Genomic DNA, 24,002 nt, shown 5'->3' with positions numbered 1-24,002 from the left:
TCTCTAAAGGTAGGTGCCCTTTTGCTGCATGAATTCTCCCATCCCCACCCTAGTGAGTTCCTTGCAGAATATTCTGAATATTGTTTCCAAAAACCAAATCTACCCTAAAAGACTTGGTATCATTCATGACCTTGACATTCAAAAGAATAAGCAGCAGGTTCTGAAAGTACTATTTTTTAAGGAAATTCAGAAGAAATGTTAAAAAGCACTACTGGCATCACTAGAGTAGCTATATTGCCTCTCACGCCCTGTGCTGTGATGTTCTCATCACTATTTTATAATCAGGCCTTGTGTGTATGAAAGTGCAGCAGAGACTCAGCTGGCTCGGGGATGCCCTGCCGCACCCCCCTCTCAACACCACTAGTGTCTAGAGCACTATTAAATTTACAGTAGGTGCACAATAAATGCTCAACAAATTTAAAGTGTAATACTTGGGGAAAAGAATACTCTCTCATGACAGGGAGAAGGGGGGCAGCAAATGCCCATGAAGGGTTCCTCGAGGTTGGACCGCCACAACGGATGGTCGGTCCCAGGTCCCTTCCTCACACTTGCTTTCTTGGTGAGGAGGAACTGGGGGGTAGAGACTTCCTTGCCTATGATAGAATCCCAAATTCCAAAACAAAGATGGAACAGGGGAGAAAGGTGCAGGCATCTTTCATGGAAAGTGTCCCCACAAGACGTGGAATTTGGGGCAGAGGCAGACCCTGGAAAAAGCAAAAATCAGACCACTGGAGAGCGAGCACTGGCTGTTACAGAACAGGAGACAGGAAGGCGAGTTAGGAGGGCACTACAGGGCCAAAAAGATGGGAGGTGCCCACTAATCCCAAACAGACATCCTCCTACAACAGAGGTGAGCTCTAAGACAAGGTGAGGTTACAAAGTAAGGAAGAAGGAAGGGCAATGAAGGTGAGAAAAAGGCTGAAGCAGAGGAGAAACCTTCACAAGAAGGGGAGTGATACTGAATTAAGAACTTAGAGTTGAGTGAAAGGTTTATTAGTGCAGTGAACACCATGGAGCAGCACATGTAGCACAATCAGCAACCTGCAGAGACACCAGTACAAAGGGTGGGGACCCCTGGCCTGAGCTTCCCAGCTCTGCCTGACGGTGACAGTGGGAGGCACAGGCCTGGGTAAGGCAGGGGGGCAGCAGGGAGTGTGAAAAATGTAGTGACCAGGTTAAGTATAGCAGCGTTTTCAAATTCCTGAGCACAACGTCCTGGAGTTGAAACGTGACTTTTCCCCACTCCCTTCCAGCTGTCTCCCTCTACACTAATACCAGGTGGAACCATGGCCCAACCATGAAGACCTACAGCAAGCTGGCCTGGAATAAAACTCCAAGACAAGAAGCTATTCTATGGCCATCTCTCTCCCACCCCACTCCCACCTGCATACTAAAAACAATCACACCCACTATTCCTCCCCTTCTCTTACTCTGTCAACAGTCACCCTAGAGGTCAAGGAATGCCTCAGGCAGCCTGAAATGGAGCTGCGGTCTGTAAGGGGCATGGGTGAGACAGAGTACTTACTGCCTGTATTCAGAGACAAAGACATAATTTCTATTCCACCTTGCCCAGTGAAGCTTAGAACCCAGCTACGTATCTCCAAGGAAATGGGGAAGGGAAGTTTCTTCGCAATTAATACTCTAAATTCAGAGTTTTATGATGAGACCCCAGAAGGGCCAGGAGCAAAGTTTGGGAGAGGGCTCAGGCATCGATGCTGGAATGGAGGAAGCTCCTCATCTCAGATGGGGTTTGGAGGGCTGGGGCAGACATTCGTTCAGCCAAGGACACCCTTGGCCCTTTCTATATTAAAGCCAAAGGTTGTGCTGAAAAGGGAAAACATAAAACAGATCCCACCCAGTCCCACCCTATCCAGAATCCCCACCACAGGAACAGCGAAAGAAAAGTTTGACGTTTTGTTAATTTTTTTTCTTTTTCATTTCTTAAAAAAAAAAAGTAAATAAATTAAATTGCCAACAATGTGGCTGGGCTGGAAAAGTGGGGTAGCCATAACCAGGCCATTCTTAAAAAAACAAAAAGTAGGAGGGGGAGAGTGAAACATAAACAAACAATGGCCAAAGGAAATTATCAACATAACTGGTTACAGTCTCAGGGCTGGAGAGGGGGCAGTGGAACTATCACAGCCTGTGCCACAAGAGGCGGTTGCCTACCTGATTTCAGCAAAAGCCAGGGTGCTGCTTCTTGCTGAGCATATTCACCCCAACAGACTAACCCTCTCCCCACATTCCTGTCATTCCCTAATTAAGAGGAAGTGTAGGCAAGGAGAGTTCATCCGGGGGTTTTCGGCAGCCCAGCTTGCACTCGTGCAGACCCAGCGGCAGCCCGCACCTTTAAGGTGGGCTGAACAAGGTATTGCTTGGCACAGAGGTCCCGTCTTCCCCTAAGGGCCATCAGTCATGGCTAGTTACTGGCTCATTATTTCTAGGGTTTGGGTTCCCCCCTTACCGCTTCTTCAGGATGTCTGCTCCCCAGAGTGGCCCTGTAAGTGTTGAGAGCCAACAGGCCTGCTTGCTCAATTCCCTGGTTTTGAAGAAGGGGAACAATTCAAGGTTTCTCGCTCTACCCTGATCCTCTGGGGAGAAAATGCATACCTTTGTGCTTTCCAAAAATGTCTGGAACCAGGGACCCCAGGCAGGAAAACATATAGAGGTGGGGACTTTCCTACCCAGACTGAAAATTTACAGACATCTTAGGGGAAGAAATTAGGCAAATAGAAGGGAATCTTGGTTTCCCACCTGAAAGGCTGAGCAAAGTGTTCCAGGGCCCTTCGGTACCAGAAGAGCAGGGAGATGTGGTGTGGCTCAAGTACCAGCCACAGTGTTAAGGACAGTGGGGAGGACTCAGGGCTCAGCTACTGGAGTGATGAGATTTTCTGATTTCCATCTTTTCCTGACAGCCCACTGAAACCTATATCTCTTCCACGCCATGCGCAAATATCATGACCAGCCCCGGCTCCTGCACCATGTCGTCACCCATATGCTGGTTCTCACAGGCCATCACGACAACAGCCTGCTTGCCAGGGATGCGCTTGGCCACATAGTTCTCATAGTACCGCCGGTTCATCTGTCTTGTCTCTAGTGTGGCCAGACCCTGGGGCCAGCTTCGCTCGTGAGCATTTTCTATCAGCTCGTTGACAATAGAGGCAGGACAGCCACTCTCCACCAGGGAGCGCTTGATCACAGCCTGGAGTACAGCATCCGGGGTGGAGATCATCCCTCCCCAGCGGGTCACTCTAGCTGGCTGCAGGGAGTTCACCCACCTGTGTGGAGGAAGATGGAGATGGTCATCCCAGCCCACCCTCTTTCTCTGCACTGCTTTTTTTCCCAGTCGGAATGGCCACCCACTCTACACTTAGCTTAACCCTATTCTCCCTCCCTCCCCTCTTTTCTTCCTCCTTCCTTCCATCCATCCACCCATCGTTGGTTTAGAAACTACTAATCTTTCCCTAGCTGGTCCCATCTGAGTCACCACGTTACCCAATTAAACTCTACGAATGTAGGGTCCCTGATATTTTTCTTAAAAATCCCAATAGTGCACGCAGTGCCCAGAGTGTACTAAGTGCTCACCAAATGTGTACTGAAGAAGGAAATCTGTCCTCTGCCCTGTGCCCCATACAGCACTATTCACACTGGTGTACTGATTCACCCTGAACACTTAGTCTATGAGATGTATCGGCCTCCAGAACTGAAAGGGATCTTAGACTTTGCTTGTTTACTTCATTGCATTTTTAGAATACTTTTTCTGGATTTACACCCTCTTTTCTTCTCTGGATTGGAAGCTACCTAGAGACAAGACAGTACCTTCTATCTCTTTTTGGCCCTCCTAGCACTCCACAGCCTCTAACACAGAGCTTGTGTATGCGGGCACTAACCTACTCCTGGAGATACGGCATCCCTGGGGCTTTCCCTTCCACCCACCCCAAAAATAAGGTTATCCTCTTCTCTGCCCCTGTTCTTCACCCCAACATCTGAAGAATGGCGGCCCTAGACCAGCCTTCCTATCACCCTCCCTCTGCCACTCCACTGCTCTTCCTCCTTTCAGGGCTCAGAGCCAGCACGTGGAGTAACTCCGAGTCCCGAGTGAAACTTACTCTAGGATCTCATTGTATTCAATAGTCTCCTCCAAGTTCTGAAGGTTGGGGTTGACACTGCGGATTGCACGCATGTACGCCTTCAGCAGCTGAATGTCTCGCTTCTGTTGGAGGGCAAGAGCACCAGGGATGAAGGTTAAGGCAGAGAGCAGGTGAAAGACAAAAGTTTATCCAAGAATGAGGGCAACCAGGAGATTGGAGGAACAACCAGACTGTAAGCTTCAGGACGGCAGGGATATGACTGTTTCATTCCCAGCTGCATCCCCTGTGCTTGGCAAAGTCCCTTCACAGAGAAGGCATTTGACAAGTGGTAGGTGAATAAATGGCACGGAGGGGCGGAAGGGAAGGAGAAGAGCTGCAATCTGATCCCCGACTGAGCCGCAGGCACAGCATGTCCTCAGCCGGGTGTGCGAGCACAGGCACAGGCCTGCAGCTCACTCGGTGCGTATCACCCCCCGGCACGTGGTTGTTTGCAGGCTGTGAACACGTTTCCCACATGTTCTCTGGGCCCTACCTGCTCTGCCAGCTGGTGCTTGTGTTCCGCAGAGGTCTTCTCCAGCTCTGCGATGCGTGTCTGCTGCTGCTGTACCACTGAGCGCAGGTGCTTAATGCAGTTGTGGTTTGGCAGCTCATCTTTGGGCATCTCCAGGCTGCCGCCCAGGGCGAAAAAGAGCACAGGAGCATTTAGTGGGACGTGTGGGCAAAGGCAGAAACTTGCTGAGAGGGTGTTCATCTACCCCAAATTTCTAACATTCATTCACTTCTTTTTAAAGATGTTATTTATTTATTTTTAGAGAGAGGGGAAGGGAGGGAGAAAGAGTGCAAGAGAAACATCCATGGGTTGCTTCTCACACACCCCCAACCAGGGACCTGGCCTGCAACCCAGGCATGTGCCCTGACCGGGAATCGAACTGGTGACCTTTCGGTTTGCAGGACAATGCCCAACCCACTGAGCTACGCTGGTCAGGGCTAACATTCATTCATTTCTAACTTCAGTCCTCTCTCTTGTTTGTTCTCTTCACACTCTCCTCCCCAGATCCCCTCTCACCCCTTTGCTATCTGCTTTCTCTGGGCTTCTTTCCCTCTCTAAGTCCATGTGTTATCTACCACATGGTTCTCCTTTCCTCCTACAGATTCTGCCTGTACATTCACTCCTGAGAAGCCCTAGATTCACAGCCCTATCAGTATTTAATCAAATATTTCACACCCCAAAGAAAGAAAAAAAAAATAGGGCAAGAGGAAACATGAGAGGCTGGAAATTAGAGCAGTCAATCTGACAAAGAGAAAATAATACTGGACTTAAAGGGAAGAATAAAGTAAATCAAGTCTAGTGCTACCCGCAGATTGCTGAATTGCTATCCCCCTGGTGTTCAAGCAAGAACAAAAAGATTGTAGTTGGAAAAGCGGCATGAAAGTGAGATCTTGGGGCAGGATGCCAGGGAGGCCGAGAACACTCCTTGTCTACATGCACCTCAGCCAGTGGCAGGGCATCCAGAGACAGGGGTCTGAACGGGGAAGCCCTTATCCTGTGTGCATGTGGGCAAAGAAGGGAAGGAGTCTCACCCGCAGCCCTGCTCACAGGTCACAGGCCGTTTTGGGTTGTGCTCACAGTCGCTGAGGTGAGACATCAGGTTGTCAAGCCGGACAACAGCACTGCAGCCAAACACAGCGTTGTCGCAGGCAATCTGCAGCTTTGACAACATGTTCCGCATGATCCGAGGCACTGGGCGTAGGTGGGCGACCGTCACTACGCTACGGTCCACTGGACACGTCTGCTGCTGAGAGAACCACTGGGTGATGCAGGCATTGCAGAAAGCATGCTCACAATGAGGTGCCTGGAGGAAGGGCAGGGCAAAAGGGTACAACGGAATTAGCAGGAGCTAAGAGCCTGTATACGGTAACTCAAAAGCCAGTCAAGCCTTTGAGCAGCCTCCAGGACCAGAGGTCCCTGGTATCACAGCCAAGTATAGCTGCACTGTGGGCAAGCAAGGTATTATGGGGGACAGGCTTCAGATAGTTTTCCTGTGTTTAAGATTCCAATTAGACTGTGACATTAAGACAAGTAACAATAAGTTTTATAACAATAAGATATAAATAATATTCCAGGACAATAAAAGAGATGACATACAGCAGTCAATTATTAATTGCCAACTGGATTGCACACACAATAATTACCAAAGAAATCCAGAGGAGGGCGAGAACTTTCCAAGCTAGGTCAATCAGGGCAGAGGACAGAATTCAATATAGGTCTTGAAGGAGAATGGAGGTGGGGAACAGAGATTCACTGGCAAAAGTTCAATGTAAGAAAGCAAAACAGAACAAAAGCCCAAAACTCCTGGGGGGAAGTTAAGAGTCCTCTTGGTGTGGGCCCAAGTTCATATTTTATGAGGGATGCTTTGCCCTGAATCCCAATGGTCATGCCTACCCTCCAAAATGGGGCTGCTTTTTCACAGAATCACATTCTTTTCCGTTTCATAAAGATCACATTTCAGCCTACTTCCTTGGTAAGTCAGGTAACCTCTACAGCTAATTCCTCAAAGTGAGAGGATTCTCTGGCCTCTATGGAGACACTATCTGGCCTCTGGCATGGGGCAAACTTAATAAGCATTTAGTAGGTGATGAATGAATAAAATGCCTACTATGTCCCACTTACTTTGCTAGGGACATACAATAAGTGGAAGACAGTTTCTGCCTTCAACGGATCAGACACCAGAGACTGAACACGGGAGGTTTTGTGAGGAAGGAAATCACTGTCAGTTTCACCAATCCAACTGTCCGGTTTTTGTTTTTCTCTCAAAGACAATTAGGTTCTTTCCAAAATCTTAAAAACCCTATCTCCAAAAAATCTTACATTTGTCTACTTTCCCCCCATCTCTACAACCACCAACCCAGTTCAAGTGATCATTTCTCATCTCTATTACTAAATATGTCTTCTAAATGGCCTCCCTCCTTCTACCTCGCCTGCCCCTTTATATTCCATTCTACCTTCAGCAGCCAGAGTTGATCGTTTAAAAATGCACGCTAGATCATCTCACTCCCCTGCTTAAAAATTTACAATGGCTTCCCATCATACTTAACATAAATCCAAACACCTGTTCAGGACCTGTAATATTCTGCTTGATCAGGCCCTGTGCCTCTGCCCTCTCCTCACCTCACGCCACGCTCCCAGCACTGCGTTCAGGCCATTTGGGCTTTCTTTCAGTCCTTGTCCACACCCAGCTCATTCCTGCCTCAGGACCTTTGCTTCCGCTGCTCCTCTTCGCTGCCCCTCTTTGCCTGAAATGCTCTTCCTCTAAATCTTAGCATGAAGAGTCCCTTATTCAGATCTCAGCTCAACTGTGACCTCTTTGGTGACCATCTTAACCAAACCTGCCACCCCTATAGAAATACAGAGAATGAACTATCTTTTCAAGGGAGAAAGGTGGGCAAATTTTTATATTTATATTCAAACATGCTTGTACCTGCCCACACAATACTAGAAGGATGCCAAGTACACTAACAGATATTGATGAAGGGACTAGGTGGACTGGGACAAGGATGCAAAAGTACTCACTGTATACCTTTTTATACTGTTTTCACTTCTGAACCATATGAATTTATTACCTATTCAAAAAATAAATATGATGTAGGGAAATCAGCATCCCTAGCAGGGGCCTCCTACACTTGGAAATGTGGCTGCTAGCCTGGCACCATGACGTCTGCCTGGCCTGCTCCTCAGAAGGTGAACCCTGATGTTGGTGGGGGGCGGGAGGGCTTCTGATAGGCAGTCAGCAACTGCCACTGACCTCTCCACACATCTCACCTCAAATGACAGTGCCAGAAAACAGACAAGACCCTGCCAGCATGGGGAGGGAATGGACACACCCCATGACCTCTTGATAACACCGGGCTAGCTTGCTCCACACCCAGCCAATCTGCTTCTAATAGCAGGAGGCTGCAAAGGCCTGGAAGACAGGAAAGATATCCAGGGCGAGCTGCCGATGGAATAAGGCTGATCTGCATTCCACTCAGGCATCTGTGCTCCTCGGGGTGGTGAGAACCGGGCAGTAAGAATAACTCAAAGGGTCAAGGAGAGCTGGGATGCAGTGAGTTGTGTGAGCAGTAAGTGAGTGCAGAAGGGCCATGAGACTTCAGGGACAAGAGTCTTGGTTTGGAAAATGGGATTACCTGTAGCTAGCCAGGAGTGGCAGAGGATTAATTGGTATTTGCAGAGTTCAGGCAATAAGGACCATGCAGGATGATGATGATGTCCCAGGAATACAACTGTTAAGAATTCATGTCAGGGGGAGGGGAGTATAAAGGGACTAAATGGTCATGGAAAACACTATAATAAAGAATAAATAAAAGAAAAAATTCATCTCATTCATTACACTTGCCTGTTAATCATGAGCTTCTCCTCATACTTGCCCCAGGAAGATACAACTGACTCTGGTCTGGCAAGGCTGGTGGAGAAATGACCTATTGAAGGTGGCAGCTTTCACACCAAATGCAGAGTACATGGCTGCCTCCAAAACTGGTCCTCCCAACAAGTCCCAGGAAGAAAATAGGTCAGTACATACAGCTCCCCACTTCCTATCTGTTAGGCAGTAGGCAGGGCCTGCAGGGAGACTGGCTCACTACCCAAAACACATCATCACAATGCAGAGAGAACGCGTCGGGAGAGTCCAGAAGTTCAATCGTGGGCAGGAAGACAGAACCTAGCCAGAGCCCCTGCAGAGGAAAGGGAGTCCTCAAGCTACTGTCAAAAGACAAAAACAAACAACTGACCGTTTTATGGCAGAAAAATCTCAGTGACCTCAGAAGAAAATCTGAAGCGCTGGACTTTTGTGGCATTCACCTCTAGACAGACTCTGGAAGGGCCTGTTCCTCTTAGAGTCGCCATTGCTCCTCTGCCCCAAACCTCTATTCTGTGTGTGTGTAAAGGGGGTCAGGAGGGCCATGGGGAGTCAGAATGGTGAGGTCCCCATTAGTCCCATTACCTACGAATACTTTCTGCTAGCTCCACTGCTCTCTATTGCCCCACTAAACCTGCCATCAGACCGACTCACCTGGACTGGCTCCTCCAAGACTCCACTGCAAATAGGACAGATAAGATCTTCATCAACATCCCCCTGGAAGCGGGTTACATCATACCCCATGTCTCATCACTGAAACCCAGGGCCTGGAAGGAACCACAGAGGAAAAAGAGGCCAGTTCAGAAGAAGCCTAACAAACACATGCCAACTTGAACTCATTGCTAAGACCCATTCATTTGTCCAACAATTATTATTGAGAGCTTACTATGTGCCGGTCATTTTGGGGGTAAAATGATGACTCAAGAAACTTAATTCTATTGGGAAAAGACACTATATAGCACACGTTTAAAATATGAAGTGATAAATACTTTGATAGAGTAAGTACAGGGCATTATGAAGGCAAGAGATATAGATACCCAACCCAGGCTGAAAGATGACAGCGACTTGGGAAGCTTCCTAGGACTAGGTATCACTAACAGGACAAGCAAGAGTTAGCTAGGTGATGGGGATGGGGGCAGGACAGGCAGTAGGGTTTTAGGCACATAAAATAGCACATTCAAAGGCCCAGAAGTAAGAGGCATGATGGGAATCCTAAGTGGTTCAGAAAAAGGCTGACCTAAAGGGCGCGCGAGAAGTGTCTAGATACAAGGCTGGAGGCACGCAGGCTCAGGCCGTCAGAGTTTGGACTTCATCCTGAAGGCTATGGGAAGCCACTGAAAGACTTAAAAGGTGTGACTGGATAAAAGTCCCCTTTTAGAATCACTCTGTTGATACAAGTGAGAATGGAGAAGATCATCTAGGCAGAAGAGAATCTGACCTTTGCTGGTGGCAGTGGGGACAAAGAAGGACAGAGGTTCAGGAGAGCAAGGAGTCAAAGAGCAGTGGGGCTGCCATGCCTCTTCTTTGGGCGCCTGAGGGTCAAACCCGAAGAAGAGGTCACTGAAGGGTGACTAAGCCTCCCGTGCAGACAGCCAACTACTGGGCCAACTGGATCAGACGGGCCCTACTGCAAGGGTCGCGACCCACAGAGCAGCCAGCAACTGTGATGCCCTGGGAAACATAAGATGAGTAGATCAGACTCTTGGGAAATAAAATCGAGCTATCCAAATTTTTTAAAATATTTTATTTATTTATTTTTAGAGAGAGGGGAAGGGAGGGAGAAAGAACGGGAGAGAAACATCCATGTGTGGTTGCCTCTCACATGCCCCCTACTGGGGACCTGGCCTGCAACCCGGGCATGTGCCCTGACTGGGAATTGAACCAGCGACCCTTTGGTTCGCAGGCCAGCCCTCAATCCACTGAGCCACACCAGCCAGGGCTCCAGCTGTCCAATTTAAACAGAAGGGGAGGGATGAGTCCAAAGAAGCCTTGATAGGTCAAGTGCAAGCTAGACTACAGGACTAGATTGAGTTAAAACTGACTGGGTTCTCCCCAGTTCTACTACCCATTAGCTGGGTGACCCTGGGCAGACCACATAAACTTCCAAAGCCTAAGTAATTTTTTAATAAATAGATAAAATGGATATAATAGAAGTGACTCTCACAAAGTGGTCCCTAAAGAGGTAATGCATACAAAACATTTAGCAAAGTGCTTGCTGGCAAAAAGTAGCCACTCAATACATGATCATAACCATTATTTATGTGTACATCTAGTTTCTACTACTTGATTAAAAACTCCTTAAGAGCAGGAACTCATATTCTGTATTCAGTGTAGCACCAAGCACAGCTCCTTACAAATCAATAAAATGTTTAGTATATTTAAATGTTATCTTGCCCTGACTGGTGTGGCTCAGTGGATTGAGTGCCAGCCTGCAAATCAAAAGGTCATTGGTTCAACTCCCAGTCAGGGCACATGCCTGGGTTGCAGGCCAGGTCCCTGACTGGGGGCGTGGGAGAGGCAACTGATCAATGTTTCTCTCACACATCAGTGTTTCTCTCCCTTTCTCCCTCCCTCCCCGTCTCTCTAGAAAAATAAAATAAAATCTTTAAATGTTACCTTTAACAAGGAGCTTTCCAGCAACCAGGGTAGAATGGACATCTACTCTTTTACTTACCTAACATCTTATTTTTCAGTTTTTCCTTAGGAATCTTACCCTGGTTCCTAGAAGACATGTGACCCAAACCAGGACAGTGAGTTGGGGGGTACCTGGGACCTCTATGGGAGCTCACAAAGGAAGCTCTTTCCCCAGGGATTGCAGAGCTGGTAGAATGTACAAATCAGAGTGGTGGGTAACCATCTCTGCCATTAAGGAGGACAGCCTGCTCACAGAATGAAGCCGGTAATGAAGCAAGTAGAGCTGAGGGATCAAATTCAGATGAGGTCCTCTGGGGTCCTGGATTCAGCCACGTGTAAACCCACAATCAGCTTTTCAACATCAATTACTTGAACACATAAATTCTCTATTACGTTTAGGCTGGTTCGAGCTGGGTTGTCTCTCTCAATTGATAAAAATCCTGATGAATACACAAGCTATGGATACAGGAAATCACAAGGCTCCCTCTGGAACCACTTATCTTTCTTTATCCATTATATATAGGGACAATGACACCCCATGACATTGCTACAACTACACTGGCCCCCATGACCACCATCTCTCTATGTACTTGTCCGTCCATCTCTAGGCCTTTGGCTTACTAATAATCCCTTGCAATCATCACCGCCAACCACCTTGGCCTGGCTATTGGAAATGGAAGCCAGGCTGCAATGGTTCAAAGTGAACAAGAGGTGAGAGACAGGACCTGAAAGTAACTCATCAAAAGCTTGGTTTCAGCCCTGGCTGGTGTGGCTCAGTGGACTGAGTGCCCGCCTGCCAACCAAAAAGGTTGCCAGTTTGATTCCAGGGCATATGCCTGGGTTGTGGGCCAGGTCCCCAGTAGGGGGCGCACGAGAGGCAACCACACATTGATGTTTCTCTCCCTTTCTCCCCCCATTCCCCTCTTTAAAATAAATAAATAAAATATATTTAAAAAATGAATAAAATCTTTTTAAAAAGCTTGATTTCCTTGATTAAGAGAGAGAATTAGCTAGAGGAAGACAGGGGCTTCAGGGGGTGGGTTGTGTTGGGGTTGTTTTTTTTTTTTTAATTTCAAAAATCTTTTATTGGGCCCTGGCTGGTGGTTCAGTGCTTGAGTGACAGCCTGTGAACCAAAGGGTCACCGGTGTGATTCCCAGTCAAAGCATATGCCTAGGTTACAGACCAGGTCCCCAGTGGGACAACCACACACTGATGTTTCTCTCCCTTTCTCCCTTCCCCTGTCTCTAAAGATAAATAAATAAAAATTTTTTTAAAAATCTTTTATTGGAAAAAAAAGATCTTTTATTGGCATAAAAACAAGAACTATAAATTGGCCCCAAGTAATTCACTTAAATGTATATCAAAATACTGGGGTCATAAAGCTATTTTATCCCTCTTGCTGTTTTTCCCCCTTCTGCCCACTTTCCTGGGTGTTGAAGGGGCTCGCTGACAACAGTCACAAATCCAGCGACCTGATGGGATAGCACTGAGTGGGGTGTTTTTCTTCGTAAGACAGGCACGAGCATGTTTACTTACTAAGAGGAAAGCACTAGTGAAAAGGGAAAGATAAAGACGGAGAGAATATGATCACTGAGGTTGAGGTAGGTAGAGTGGTGATCTGGAATTAAGTTAAACAGGAAGGAGGATGAAGCAGGAAAGGAGGAAGAATGGTAGGAAAATAGGCCCATATAGGTTTTTAAAAATCATACCAGTAAACTTTTAAAAATCAGATAATCATTTATTCAAAAATATTTATTCATTTAAGTCATCAATAAAGCTATAATTAAGTGATTATGGTAATGAGTCCATTTAATGGAATAATATATTTATTTTAAATGTTTCTGGGGAATATGTAATAACATAATAATAGGTGAAAAAAGTAGGACATGAAATTGAATACAGATCTGTTTAAAAACCAAATATTTACAAATAATCCACATACAAAAAGAGAATTGAAGAAGGCCCTGGCCAGGTAGCTCAGTTGGTTAAAGTGTCATCAAAATACACCAAGGTTATGAGTCTGATTTCGAGTCAGGGCACATACAAGAATCAATCAATGAGCCCTGGCTGGTGTGGCTCAGTGGGCTGAGTGCTGCCTGTGAACCAAAGGGTCGCTGGTTCAATTCCCAGTAGGGCACATGCCTGGGCCGCAGGCCAGGTCCCCAGTAGGGGGCATGTGAGAGGCAACCACACATTAATGTTTCTCTCCCTCTCTTTTTCCCTCCTTTCCCCTCTCTCTAAAAATAAATAAAATCTTTTTTTAAAAAACTGGAAAAAAAAGAATCAATCAATGAATTCATAAGTGAGTGGAACAACAAATTGATGTTTCTTTGTGTTTCTCTCAAAATCAATACATTTTAAAAGAGAAAAAAAGAGATCAGAAGGAAAAATCAAAATGTTAACAGTGGTTTATTTGGATATAGGACCAAGGATAATGTTTTTCTTCTATTTTTAATTACCAAATATTTTAATGAGCATATATTTTTTAAAAAACCATAATTCAATTTTAGTCTTCGACAAATATGGAAAAAATAATTTTTTTTAATTTAGAAATTACTTGAGAAAAAATACAGGAATGCTTTTACTTTTGAAGGACAGGAATAAAAGATGGCAGAATTTGATCATGCTCAGATGTTTTCCCATTGACCTGGTTAAGACAGTCTTATTTTTGCCTTTAGAGTTAGAATGGGCCATAAGAGACCATCCAGTTTAACGTCCCAGGGCATGAATCCTCTGGACAGGACCCAACAGTCAGTTGCACGGTGCTCAGAGACTCCTGGGAAAAGCCAACACAGGGTGTAGAAGAAGCACAGATGAGAAGTATCCAGCCTAGACTCGCTTCTCTCATAGCATTCTAGAATGCCTGTGTCCTTCTAAAATAAAGTACCCAGAGTTCCACATGTGGACTGACCAATATGGACACACTGGGACTATTACCTTCTTTCCTCTCTACTTCAATTAATGCAAGCTAAGACTGGTTATTGCTGCTCTAGATGACAGTTGTTGCCATTCTCGTAGTCCAGACACCAGGCTGGCAAGAAGGGGCAGGGGCAAGAGAGAAAGTCAGGAAGAGGGCCCTCTGAGATGGCTTCTACATGAAAGCAAATATATCTCCAAACATCTATAATTCACCTATTGAACTGCTGACTATACAATACCTACCTGAATTATATAAACAAATTGTACTTCAGTTTCTGTACAATAGCTACAAAATCACAGGGAAAAAAATATTGCTGCCTTTGAAATGTACCAGGTATGAAAAGACCGCCAAGATGTACTGTTAAGAGAAAAAACCTAAGGTATGGAATGGTAAATGTAAAGTATGCCACTGTGAGCGCAAAAAATTATGTATGTGTGCATGCTTATGTATGCATGGAACTCTCCAGAAGAAGAGAGAGGAAATTACCTATAGCGGTTGCTGCTGAGGAAGGGTAACTAAGGAACAGAGGAGGAAAATTTTAATTTCCTTAATTATCTCTTTGTGCCTTTTTTAAAAGATTTTATTTATTTATTTTTAGAGAAAGGGGAAAGGGAAGAGAAAGAGATAGAGAAACATCAATATGTGGTTGTCTTTTGCACGCCCCCCACTGGGGACCTGGGCCACAACCTTGGCATGTGCCCTGACTGGGAATCAAACCAGTGACCCTTTGGTTCACAAGGCAACACTCAATCCACTGAGCCACACCAGCTGGGACCCTTTGTGCCTTTTCTTTTAGTACTCACCAGAGGACATGCTTATTGATTTTAGAGAGAGGGGAAGGGAGGCAGAATGAGAAGGAGAGGAACATCGACAGTTTGCCTCTACTATGCACCCTAACCAGGGACCAAACCCAAAATTCCAGCATGTGCCTCGACCAGAAAGGGAACCCACAACCTTTCAGTTTATAGGATAACACTGCAACCACCTGAGCCACACCAGCCAGGGCTCTTTGTGTGTTTTTAAAACATTCCCAGTGTGAGCCCTGTCTGGTAGCTCAGTGGGCTGAGCATCAGCCTGCAAACTGAACTGGTCAGCACCTGTGCCTGGGTTGTAGAACAGGTCCCCACTGGAGGCGTGTGACAGGCAACCGCTCAATGTTTCTCGCACAGCGATGTTTCTCTCCCTCTTTCTCCCTCCCTTCCCCATCTCTCTAAAAATAAATAAAATCTTAAAAAAAAAAAGATTTTCAGTGTGACGGCCCTGGCCAATATGGCTTAGTTGGAGCCTTGTGCTGTAAACGGAAAGGCCGCAGGTTCGATCCCTGGTCAACTGGGACATGTATGGGAGACAACCAATTGATGTTTCTCTCTTTCTCTCTCTCCCCACCTTCCTCTCTCTCTAAGAACAATGAAAAAATGTCGTCAGGTAAGGATAAAAAAACAACAAAATAAAAAAAGAATAGTCTGTGTGCATTTACTATTCAAATAAATAAACCTGTAATTATCCTAAATTGTGAAAGTATTAAGATTAAAACAAACCAAAAAATCCAAAATAGTCATGTAATGTGTCATACACCATATATGTGTAATATATCATATATGACATACATATAATATACTATAGCAAGGTCTGGAAACAATGTACTCTTGCAAGAAAAAGCTGATCAAATTGAACCACAACAAAAACATAGGAACTATCCCCCCGCAGAAGTACATACCCTTTTACCTAGCACTCCCACTTCCAGGAACTTAGCCTAAGGACATAATTACAAAAGGGTATAAAACCAGCATACCAGGTAGTCTATCTAATCATTGTTTATAATGGAAAAAATAGTAAAACCCTACAAGAATCCAGTTGAATTCCTTATATCCATAAAATGAGACACCATGTAGCATTAACATGACTTACCTGTATTTTTTCTTATTAATAACATATATTTATATAATAAATTAATATTTAAATAATAAATTAACATTTATGCATGTTATATATGCTATAGTGTTATTTTTGTTAAATAGCATGTTTATATTTATGTGTGAACACATTTATATTGGGTAGCATCTAGAAGGATGTACATTAGAGAGGCTGTCTGTAAATGCAGACTTTTAATATTCTGAATTTCACTCAGTTTTTCTTTACTGGTTTTCCCTACTTTTTCTACAATGATCATATTTTACTTATACAATTAAATAATAATGAAGTCAACACTTATTGAGCATCCTTATATGCTAGGCATTATCCTAAGCATTTCTTATATATTAACTCATTTAATTCTTACAACTCTATGAGTTACTCTGTGAGGTAGGGACTGTCGTCCATATTTTACAGATAAGTAACAGTGGCAAAGGTTAGAAAACTCGTCCAAAACCACACAGCTATTGAGTGTTTCAGTCAGATGCAAACCCAGGCAGAGTCCAAGCTTTCTTTTTCTTAAATTAAAGATTTCATTTATTTATTTTTAGGCAGAAGGGGAGGGAGAAAGAGAGAGAGAGGAACATCAGTTTGTGGTTGCCTCACACACACCCCCTACCGAGGAGGTGGCCTGCAACCCAGGCATATGCCATGATTGGGAATCGAACCGGTAACCCTTTGGTTTGCAGGCCGGCGCTCAATCCACTGAGCCACACCAGCCAGGACAGAGTCCAAGCTTTTAACCACTGTGACAATCTGCCTCTCAAACTTAAAAATGCAAATTGCAAAACCATTATGTATAGTATGGTCCAATTTTTATAAAATCAATTAAAAATAAAAAGTAATATATGTAGTGTGCACATTTTAAAAATCTAGATGCTGAGATTATACTTTCAATCTAGATTATGTATTTCTGGAAGGTTTAATTTTTTAAAGAAAATCAGTTATCCTTTGAGCAAGGGGCAAAATTAAAGTAGCATTATCCTTTTTACCCTAGTTGCTATGTAGAAAACTGGCCTAGAGATTGTACTGTGCTTCACTGAACTTTGCATTTTAAACCAATGCTAACAATATTGTCTTAATAAGAAATGTAAATTCTGAAAACGTATCTTTAAAAAAAAAGACTTTGATTATTTTTAGAGAGAAGGGAAGAGAGGAAGATAAAGAGGGAGAGAAACATTGATTGGCTGCCTTTCACAGGCCCCCAATCAGGGACCCAGCCTGCAACCTAGGCATGTGCCCTGACTGGGAATCAAACCAGTGACCTTTTGCTTTGCCCAACCCACTGGACCATACCGGTCAAGCTGAAAAGTTATCTTAATAGGGCCTCAGGAGATCCTACACCCCCAAATAAACAGCACAGAACTTGCCTCAGTTGTTGCACAGGTGGAGAGAAGATGTGCGAGGCCACCAGCCAGGGTGAGGAGCTGCAAAGTTCTCACCGTAAAGCATTGATCCTCCTAAATCAAACACACTCCCCCCTCCACCCGGCCCCCAGCCTTTATCTGCTAAGTCTCCTGTTTTATCCACCCTCCAATATGTGCATTCTTTCCATGGTGCAGCCTCAATGACTCAGTGGAAATTTAGATTTCCAGTACAATTAGGGTATTCCCTATTTGTCACCTATGGGAAATCAATGTGGACACGGATCCCTACCACCTGGGCAGCCAGCTCCATGCCCCGCCCCAAGGCAGACAGTCCAGCTGACAGCCTAGATTTCTTGACTATCCCTTCTACTGTCTAGGACTCTTAACGCCGCTGTGAGGCTGTCAAGGGCCAGGATACCTTTCCACAGAGACCCCAGGAGTCACAGCCAGGGACCAGAGCCACGGGAGGCAGTTTCCTGGATATCCTCTTTGATTGGTGCAACAGGAAAGGTTTCACTCAAGTTGGGGAACTGCACTGAAGCAGCGCTGAGGCGTCCCTTCAGGTTTACGGGGGTCCTGCCAGCCTCCCTGATTTGAACATCCTGAACCCAAATAGAAAAGGGCATTCCCCACCTGCTGTTGTGCAGGCCAGAACCAAACCAGGTTGTGTTCCTTTCCTTCCTCACTGTTACCCTGAGGTCTCTCTCTCTATTCCTGGTCAGCATTACTATAAAAATGCAAGAGACCCCTTCCTATACCATTTTACCTTGACTGCTGCAGTTATTTTCTTTGGTGTGCCCCTAACGTGAGCTAGGAATTCAAAACAGTTTGTTCGTAAAGGAACTCGAACACTTATCCTTCCTTATTTCTTCAACCCGCGTACAGGTGTGCAAACCATGCACATCCACAGCCTCACTCAAGGGAAACATCAGATAAGAATCATTAGTATTTTAGGGTAACTAGCCATGTTGTCACTAACCTCGGCAAAAGCATAAGGGTAAAGCCAGGTATATGTGCTGTAGGCTCGATTCTGCTAATTTTCCTCTCTGCCCTGAATACAACAGATGTGCAGAGGGATGAGGAGTCTCCAGGCCCAGTTACTACAAACCCCACCAGACACAGAAGGAAAAGGCCCCTCAAGGAAACAGGTAACTCGTAGGAACTTCAACCCAGTGAAGAAATTGGTCGGGCCCTGGCTGGTGTAGCTCAGTGGATTGAGCGCAGGCTGCTAACCAAAAGGTCAATAGTTCGATTCCCAGTCAGGCCACATGCCTGGGCTGTGGGCCAGGTCCCCAGTAGGGGGTGCATGAGAAGCAAGCACACACTGATATTTCTCTCCCTTTCTTTCTCCTTCCCTTCCCCTCTCTCTAAAAATGAAAATAAATAAAATCTTTAAAAAAAAAAAGAAATTAGTTGGTGAAGGGTTTCATAGGCATCCCCCAAACATTTCATCACTATCTCCCTGTCTCACAAAGAAGGAATAGGTCTGGAAAAAAAGAAAAGTGATTGGAGAATCCAGAAACCTGAGTCCTTGTTCTAGCTCTATTACTGACCAAATGTGCAGTCTTGGGCAAGTTACTTAGCCTTTCTGGGCTTTAGTTTCCTTACTCAATAAGCATCCTGGCCCTGGCCTGTGTGGCTTGGTTGGGCACCGTACCACAAGGCAAAAGATGGCTGATTTGATTCCTGGTCAGGGCACATGCCTGGGTTGCGGATCTAGTCCCCAGTTGGGGCATAGGCAAGAGACAACCAACTGATGTTTCTCTCCCTCTCTTTCTCCCTATCTTCCTCTCTCTAAATAAATAAATTAAATCTTTAGTCCTGGCTAGTGTGGCTCAGTGGATTAGTGCTGGCCTGTGAACCAAAGGGTCCTGGTTTGATTCCCAGTCAGGGTACATGCCTGGGTTGCGGGCCAGGTCCCCAGGGTGTGGGTGTGCAAGAGGCAACCACACATTGATGTTTCTCTCCCTCTCTTTCTCCCTCCTTCCCCTCTCTAAAAATAAATAAGTAAAATCTTTTTTAAAAACCTTTTAAAAAAGAAATCTTTAAAAATAAAATTTTTTTTTTTTTTAAAGAAGGATATTAAACATCCTGGACTATGTACCTGGCTTTTTTTTTAAGTTTTGTAAGCATTTATTTGAGCCAAGCTGATGACATATGCCAGGGAGCAAGATCTCAAACCCTCCATGACTATGTAACTTCTAAGACACGGGTGGCACACACAAGGCCCCAGGGCCGAACCCGGCCCTCCACCTTGTTTCTACCTGGCAGCGCCGGGCTCTGGCTTAACTGTTAAGGAGTAGTTACATTTATACAGTCCTAAAATTACATTCAGCACTTTGAAGGCAACCACAAGGCTGATGTGGCCCCTAGTGAAAATGAGTTTGACACCCCTGATCTAAGGTGTTCTACAAGCCCCATGATTCTCAGATTCAGCATATAAAACTAAATAGGAGAAAATAGCAAAAAATAGGTAAATGAGGTGTTCTGGCTTTACCACTAACTGATGTTGCTCTCTTTGGGCAACTCTCTTGACTCTCTAAGTGAAAGGAAAGTCTTTTTATTTGAGCAGTAGAATCTTTAGACTGAAGTCACACCTCCTCTTAGAGAACTGAGTTCTTAGGAACTAATTTTCCTCACCTGTGAAATGAGGGAATGGGCTACACTGCCTTTAAGTTTCTGTTTAATTCCAAAACTCTGTGATCCATACTGGATTTCCTACAAAGGATTTTAAAGTTAGGCTTCTTTAGTATTGCAAAGTGAAACCATTTTAATGGATTCACTTTACAAAAGAATCCAGAGGTATACAATTCTTCAAGAATTCATCTAACACCTAGGGGGGTGGGTAGGGCAGGGGTGAGTAATGTGGGGAGAAATGGGGACAACTGTAATTGAACAACAATAAAAAAAAAGGAGAGAGAGAATAAAAAGAATTCATCTAATACCGAAAATGAGGCCTACCGGGCCTCAAAAGGCAGCCAGGACCTCTCACCCAGTTACCAGCACCAAGTACTATCTGTGCGATTACCCCAAATCTCATCTTCGTCCCACAGACACAGCTCCCTTGACCAGAGAGACAAGTAAAAGAAACAGAAAGCATAATCCCTGTCAAACTAAAGTGTAGGCTTGAGCCCTTTGAGTGAGTATACAACATAAACACATAAAAAGGCATAAAATTTGCTGAGCAATTTACCAATAGGTAAAAGTTAATTCCCTCCTTCCACCCTTCTCTCTCTCTCTCACACACACACCCCAGTGCCTTTCCCCACCCCCTTCTCAGGCACTGCTCTCTCGGGGAGCATACCCATGCCTTTCCCCCTTCTTCTTTCCCCAGACACACCACCTTTGCCTTTCTCTCTCCTAAGCTACATGAGCCCTTCTTTTGCCTCTGTAACTTGTTTCCTGAGCCCATGAGGCCCAGCTGGCTCACTTCTTTCTATCTTTGTGTGTGACTTTCTAAACTTTCTTCTTCGATTTGGAAAAAGAACACTGAGGCATAAAAATACAAAGAACGACAGACTTACATGGGCCAATCTTGAAAAGATTTATGCAGAAAGGAGTTTTGAGAGGCAGGTTTTCAAGAGCAAAAGCAACCCAAAATGGCAGAGAAGAGGGTTGAAGCCTGGAATGGGATTCTGAATCAAGGCTCTTTACCTTCCAAGTGTTGGGGGGCAGGTTCCCTGTTCACAAGGCTCCAACCCCCTGAGGCCTCCACTCAGTGCCACTCAGGAGAGGCTCCCAGTAACCCATCTTGTTGGCTATTCTCCAACTGAGTCTTCCTTCCCAGAGTAAGTTCTATCGCCAAGGGGATGGATGTGATGTCACAATCAGGAACACTCTATTAATAGGAACAAGGAAGAAAAAGGTGAGTCAGGGTAACGACTGGGCGGTAAGATGGTCAGACTCAGATCTGGCGGTTGGGTGCGAAGGATGAGACAACTGCATTAAGGTTTCTAAACTAGGTATACAGGACTTCCCTCTATGGAGCAAAACCTTTGGCTAAGGATCACATGCATGGCCCGGGGAGATTCTAACATACCTGAGATGGGGAGAGAAAAGGACAAGAAGAAGGGCAGAAAAGGGGAGAGGTGTGAAGTTCACAAAGATTCTTTTATTCATGCAAATAACTACCAATATGTCAAAGATTCTAAATTTGTGGCTATACAATGCCTAGATCCATGATACCTCACACACACAGTATGATGCTTTCATATTTCCAAAGTGCTTTCATGTAAATTATTTCATGTAAAAAGAATTCTGGTCCTATCCTCCAATTGGAAAACTAGATTATGCTTTCATAAGGATAAGATACTCAAGAATGTTGGTACACGTGCAATTCAACTTCCCAAGTGAGAACATATTCCTGAGGGGATCAGGCTTTTAAAAAAAAAGGAAGAAGAAGAAAAGCAGTAAAACGGGAAATTATTTCAAGGTAGGCAACTGAGAAGGTTACAGAGGTGGTAGTATGATTAGGCTGAAGAGGCACTCATTACTAAAAGGATGAAACCAAGCAGAGGGAGACAAGGTTTCAAATGCAGTGCTGAGAGATCGATCAACACAATGTGGGATAGCCACCATCCAAACTCCTTCCTCACCCCCACACATCTGTCCATATAGACTAAGGGCTGTGTTAGGAAGATATAGGATGATGATGATTTTAATACATAAAACAGGGACCATTTCATCTTCTGAGTCTGGTACACATACTCCTTACCTGACTATGCTCATCAGCCGCAACACCTTCAGTGTGCTATTTTTACACTAATCAGAGATAAAGGTGCATGCCAGACACACGTTCTCTTCCCTGTGGTTGGGGGATGGGGGTAAGTTGATATATTTCTCCCCATCCATAATACAAAGGAGGGTATAAAGCTTTTTCCATTTTGACAACACAGTACTTCCCAACACCGTGGCATATGCCCTGTACCTCAAGAAATGCTTCCAGGAACCAGTGCTGTTGGCTCTGCTCAGTCCTCTTCTAGTGACAAGTTCCAGACTTAGAAAGCAAATAGTTGCCCATGCTGGGGAAATTAATCCTACTTCTATGCTCCCTCGGCCATAACAAAACAGGATTTTTCAACTGAGAGGAGGACCAAGAGTCAGATTTGGCTTCTGGTCCCAGCTTTGTCAACTGTATGACTTTTAGCAAGCCATTGCAACCCTTCTGTCAAGTAGGGGAAATGATTACCTGCCTTCTACCTTACATGGTGTCCTGAAAAATCAAATGGCATGATAAATGTGAAAGCATACTGAATACTGCTATTCTCAGGTAGTAACGAAATGCAAAATAAACTTAGAGTGCTGAGGACCAGTGAGGAAATGCTTGAAAGAAGCTTGTTTCTTTTCAATTACTGGGAACCAGGCCCAGCCACAAAGTCAGCAGGACACACAGGGTATTTACATTATTGCATCACTCAGATTCCCTACCACTATTCTACTCCATTCCTATTTGGGCGAAAACTATCAGCCAGCAGCTTCTTGCCCTATTGTCAGATTCTAAAACCACCTGTATAGTAAGGGATTAGACTATCACTATCACAGCCCAGTCCCCAAGAACAGTGGCTTGGTGATCCCAACAGCCAAATTTGCTATTAGGCGGAATAAAGTCAGTTTCCGAATGCGGACAAGGTCTGTCAGTCCCTTTGGCAAAACACCCTCACCCCTCTTAGCTTTCTGCTCCTTCTTCAGACCCCTCCTCCCGACTCCTCTCTTTCCCGTGTCCAAAGTTGGAGAAGGCTTTCCGATGTGTGAAGCCTGCGAAGAGGGCTTGGCCGCAAACCCAGGGCAGGGATGTAAGGAATGTGAGATTCCTTCATGGAAGGGTAGGAGGGGGAAAAGGGGGAAGGAATGGAGGAGGAAGACAAGGCTGCCAAAGACAAGGCATGGGAGAGGAGCCAAGCTATGGCGCTTGGAGGGCGGGGGTTCAGGTTCCACCACCCCTACCCGAGCTAGCCCCCAGAATGCTCTCTTCTCCTCCCAGCCCGTCAATCATTGCCCATTTAAACACCACGTTGTTCACCCAGGGCCCCTCCTCCCTGTCCTCCAGCCAGCGCAGGGCCCCTCCCGCGCTTCTTAAGGCTCCAATGGAGCTCCCCAACAATCCACCCTCCTGCACCCCATTACCACCTCCCGACTCCTCCTATTGCTGCTCCCTTCCTCCATTTTTCATCTTTACTCCCACCCCTTATCCTGCCCTCCAATATCTCGAACCCCGGCTCCAATACCTGGGACATCACCCCCTCCCTTTCCACACCATCTTGTAGGTGTGAGCCCGCGCAGGCGCAGTACGCACCGCCCTGGAAGCGGCCTGGACTTTCCGTAGCCCAGCCGGGCAGTAGCTGAGGCCGCAACGGCCACGGGACAGCCCCGGTGCGGTGTCTCAGCCTTTCCTGGGAGGGGAACGGGAAGGGAAGCAGAGGGAGGAAGGTTCCAACCACTCTGAGCTGTTGAGACAGTCCTTTGCCCCGCCCACCGCTGCTACGCAACCCAGCGGAAGCTCGTCACCAAACCCGCCTCTTTGTTTTAACTCAGACCTAGACTAGAAGCTACGAGCGCCAACGAAGAGGCAGGAAAGCAAGCCAGGCCTCGCTGTAGACCGGAAGTCTTTGTGGTCCCTATATAGCCATTCAGGAGGGAGGAGTCTATACTCCCCTGTGGGAACGTCAG

At 45.5% G+C, this 24,002-nt stretch overlaps 1 protein-coding gene across 3 annotated transcripts; it reads right to left on the bottom strand.

Moving 5' to 3' along the window:
- Positions 1–977: 977 nt before the first annotated feature.
- Positions 978–23,807, bottom strand: RNF41 (ring finger protein 41). 3 transcript variants are annotated; one of them, XM_053921323.2, is made up of 8 exons: positions 23,629–23,807; positions 20,991–21,174; positions 9,942–10,035; positions 9,158–9,270; positions 5,673–5,944; positions 4,624–4,759; positions 4,110–4,213; positions 978–3,278 (listed from the first exon to the last, which is right to left on the bottom strand). In XM_053921323.2, the coding sequence occupies exons 4-8, from the start codon at positions 9,245–9,247 to the stop codon at positions 2,927–2,929; spliced, it is 954 nt and encodes a 317-aa protein (XP_053777298.1). In that variant the 5' UTR covers positions 9,248–9,270; positions 9,942–10,035; positions 20,991–21,174; positions 23,629–23,807; the 3' UTR covers positions 978–2,926. The 3 variants fall into 3 exon arrangements, with proteins under 3 accessions (XP_053777298.1, XP_024432130.1, XP_024432132.1); XM_024576362.4 differs by lacking the exon at positions 9,942–10,035 and having other exon boundaries at positions 23,561–23,807; XM_024576364.4 differs by lacking the exon at positions 9,942–10,035.
- Positions 23,808–24,002: the final 195 nt, after the last annotated feature.

Source organism: Desmodus rotundus, chromosome 3 (genome assembly GCF_022682495.2).
Source record: "Desmodus rotundus isolate HL8 chromosome 3, HLdesRot8A.1, whole genome shotgun sequence".
NCBI classification, from domain to species: Eukaryota; Metazoa; Chordata; class Mammalia; order Chiroptera; family Phyllostomidae; genus Desmodus; species Desmodus rotundus.
Note: the sequence above shows the minus strand (reverse complement) of the source record. Positions and strands in the feature narration are given on the sequence as shown.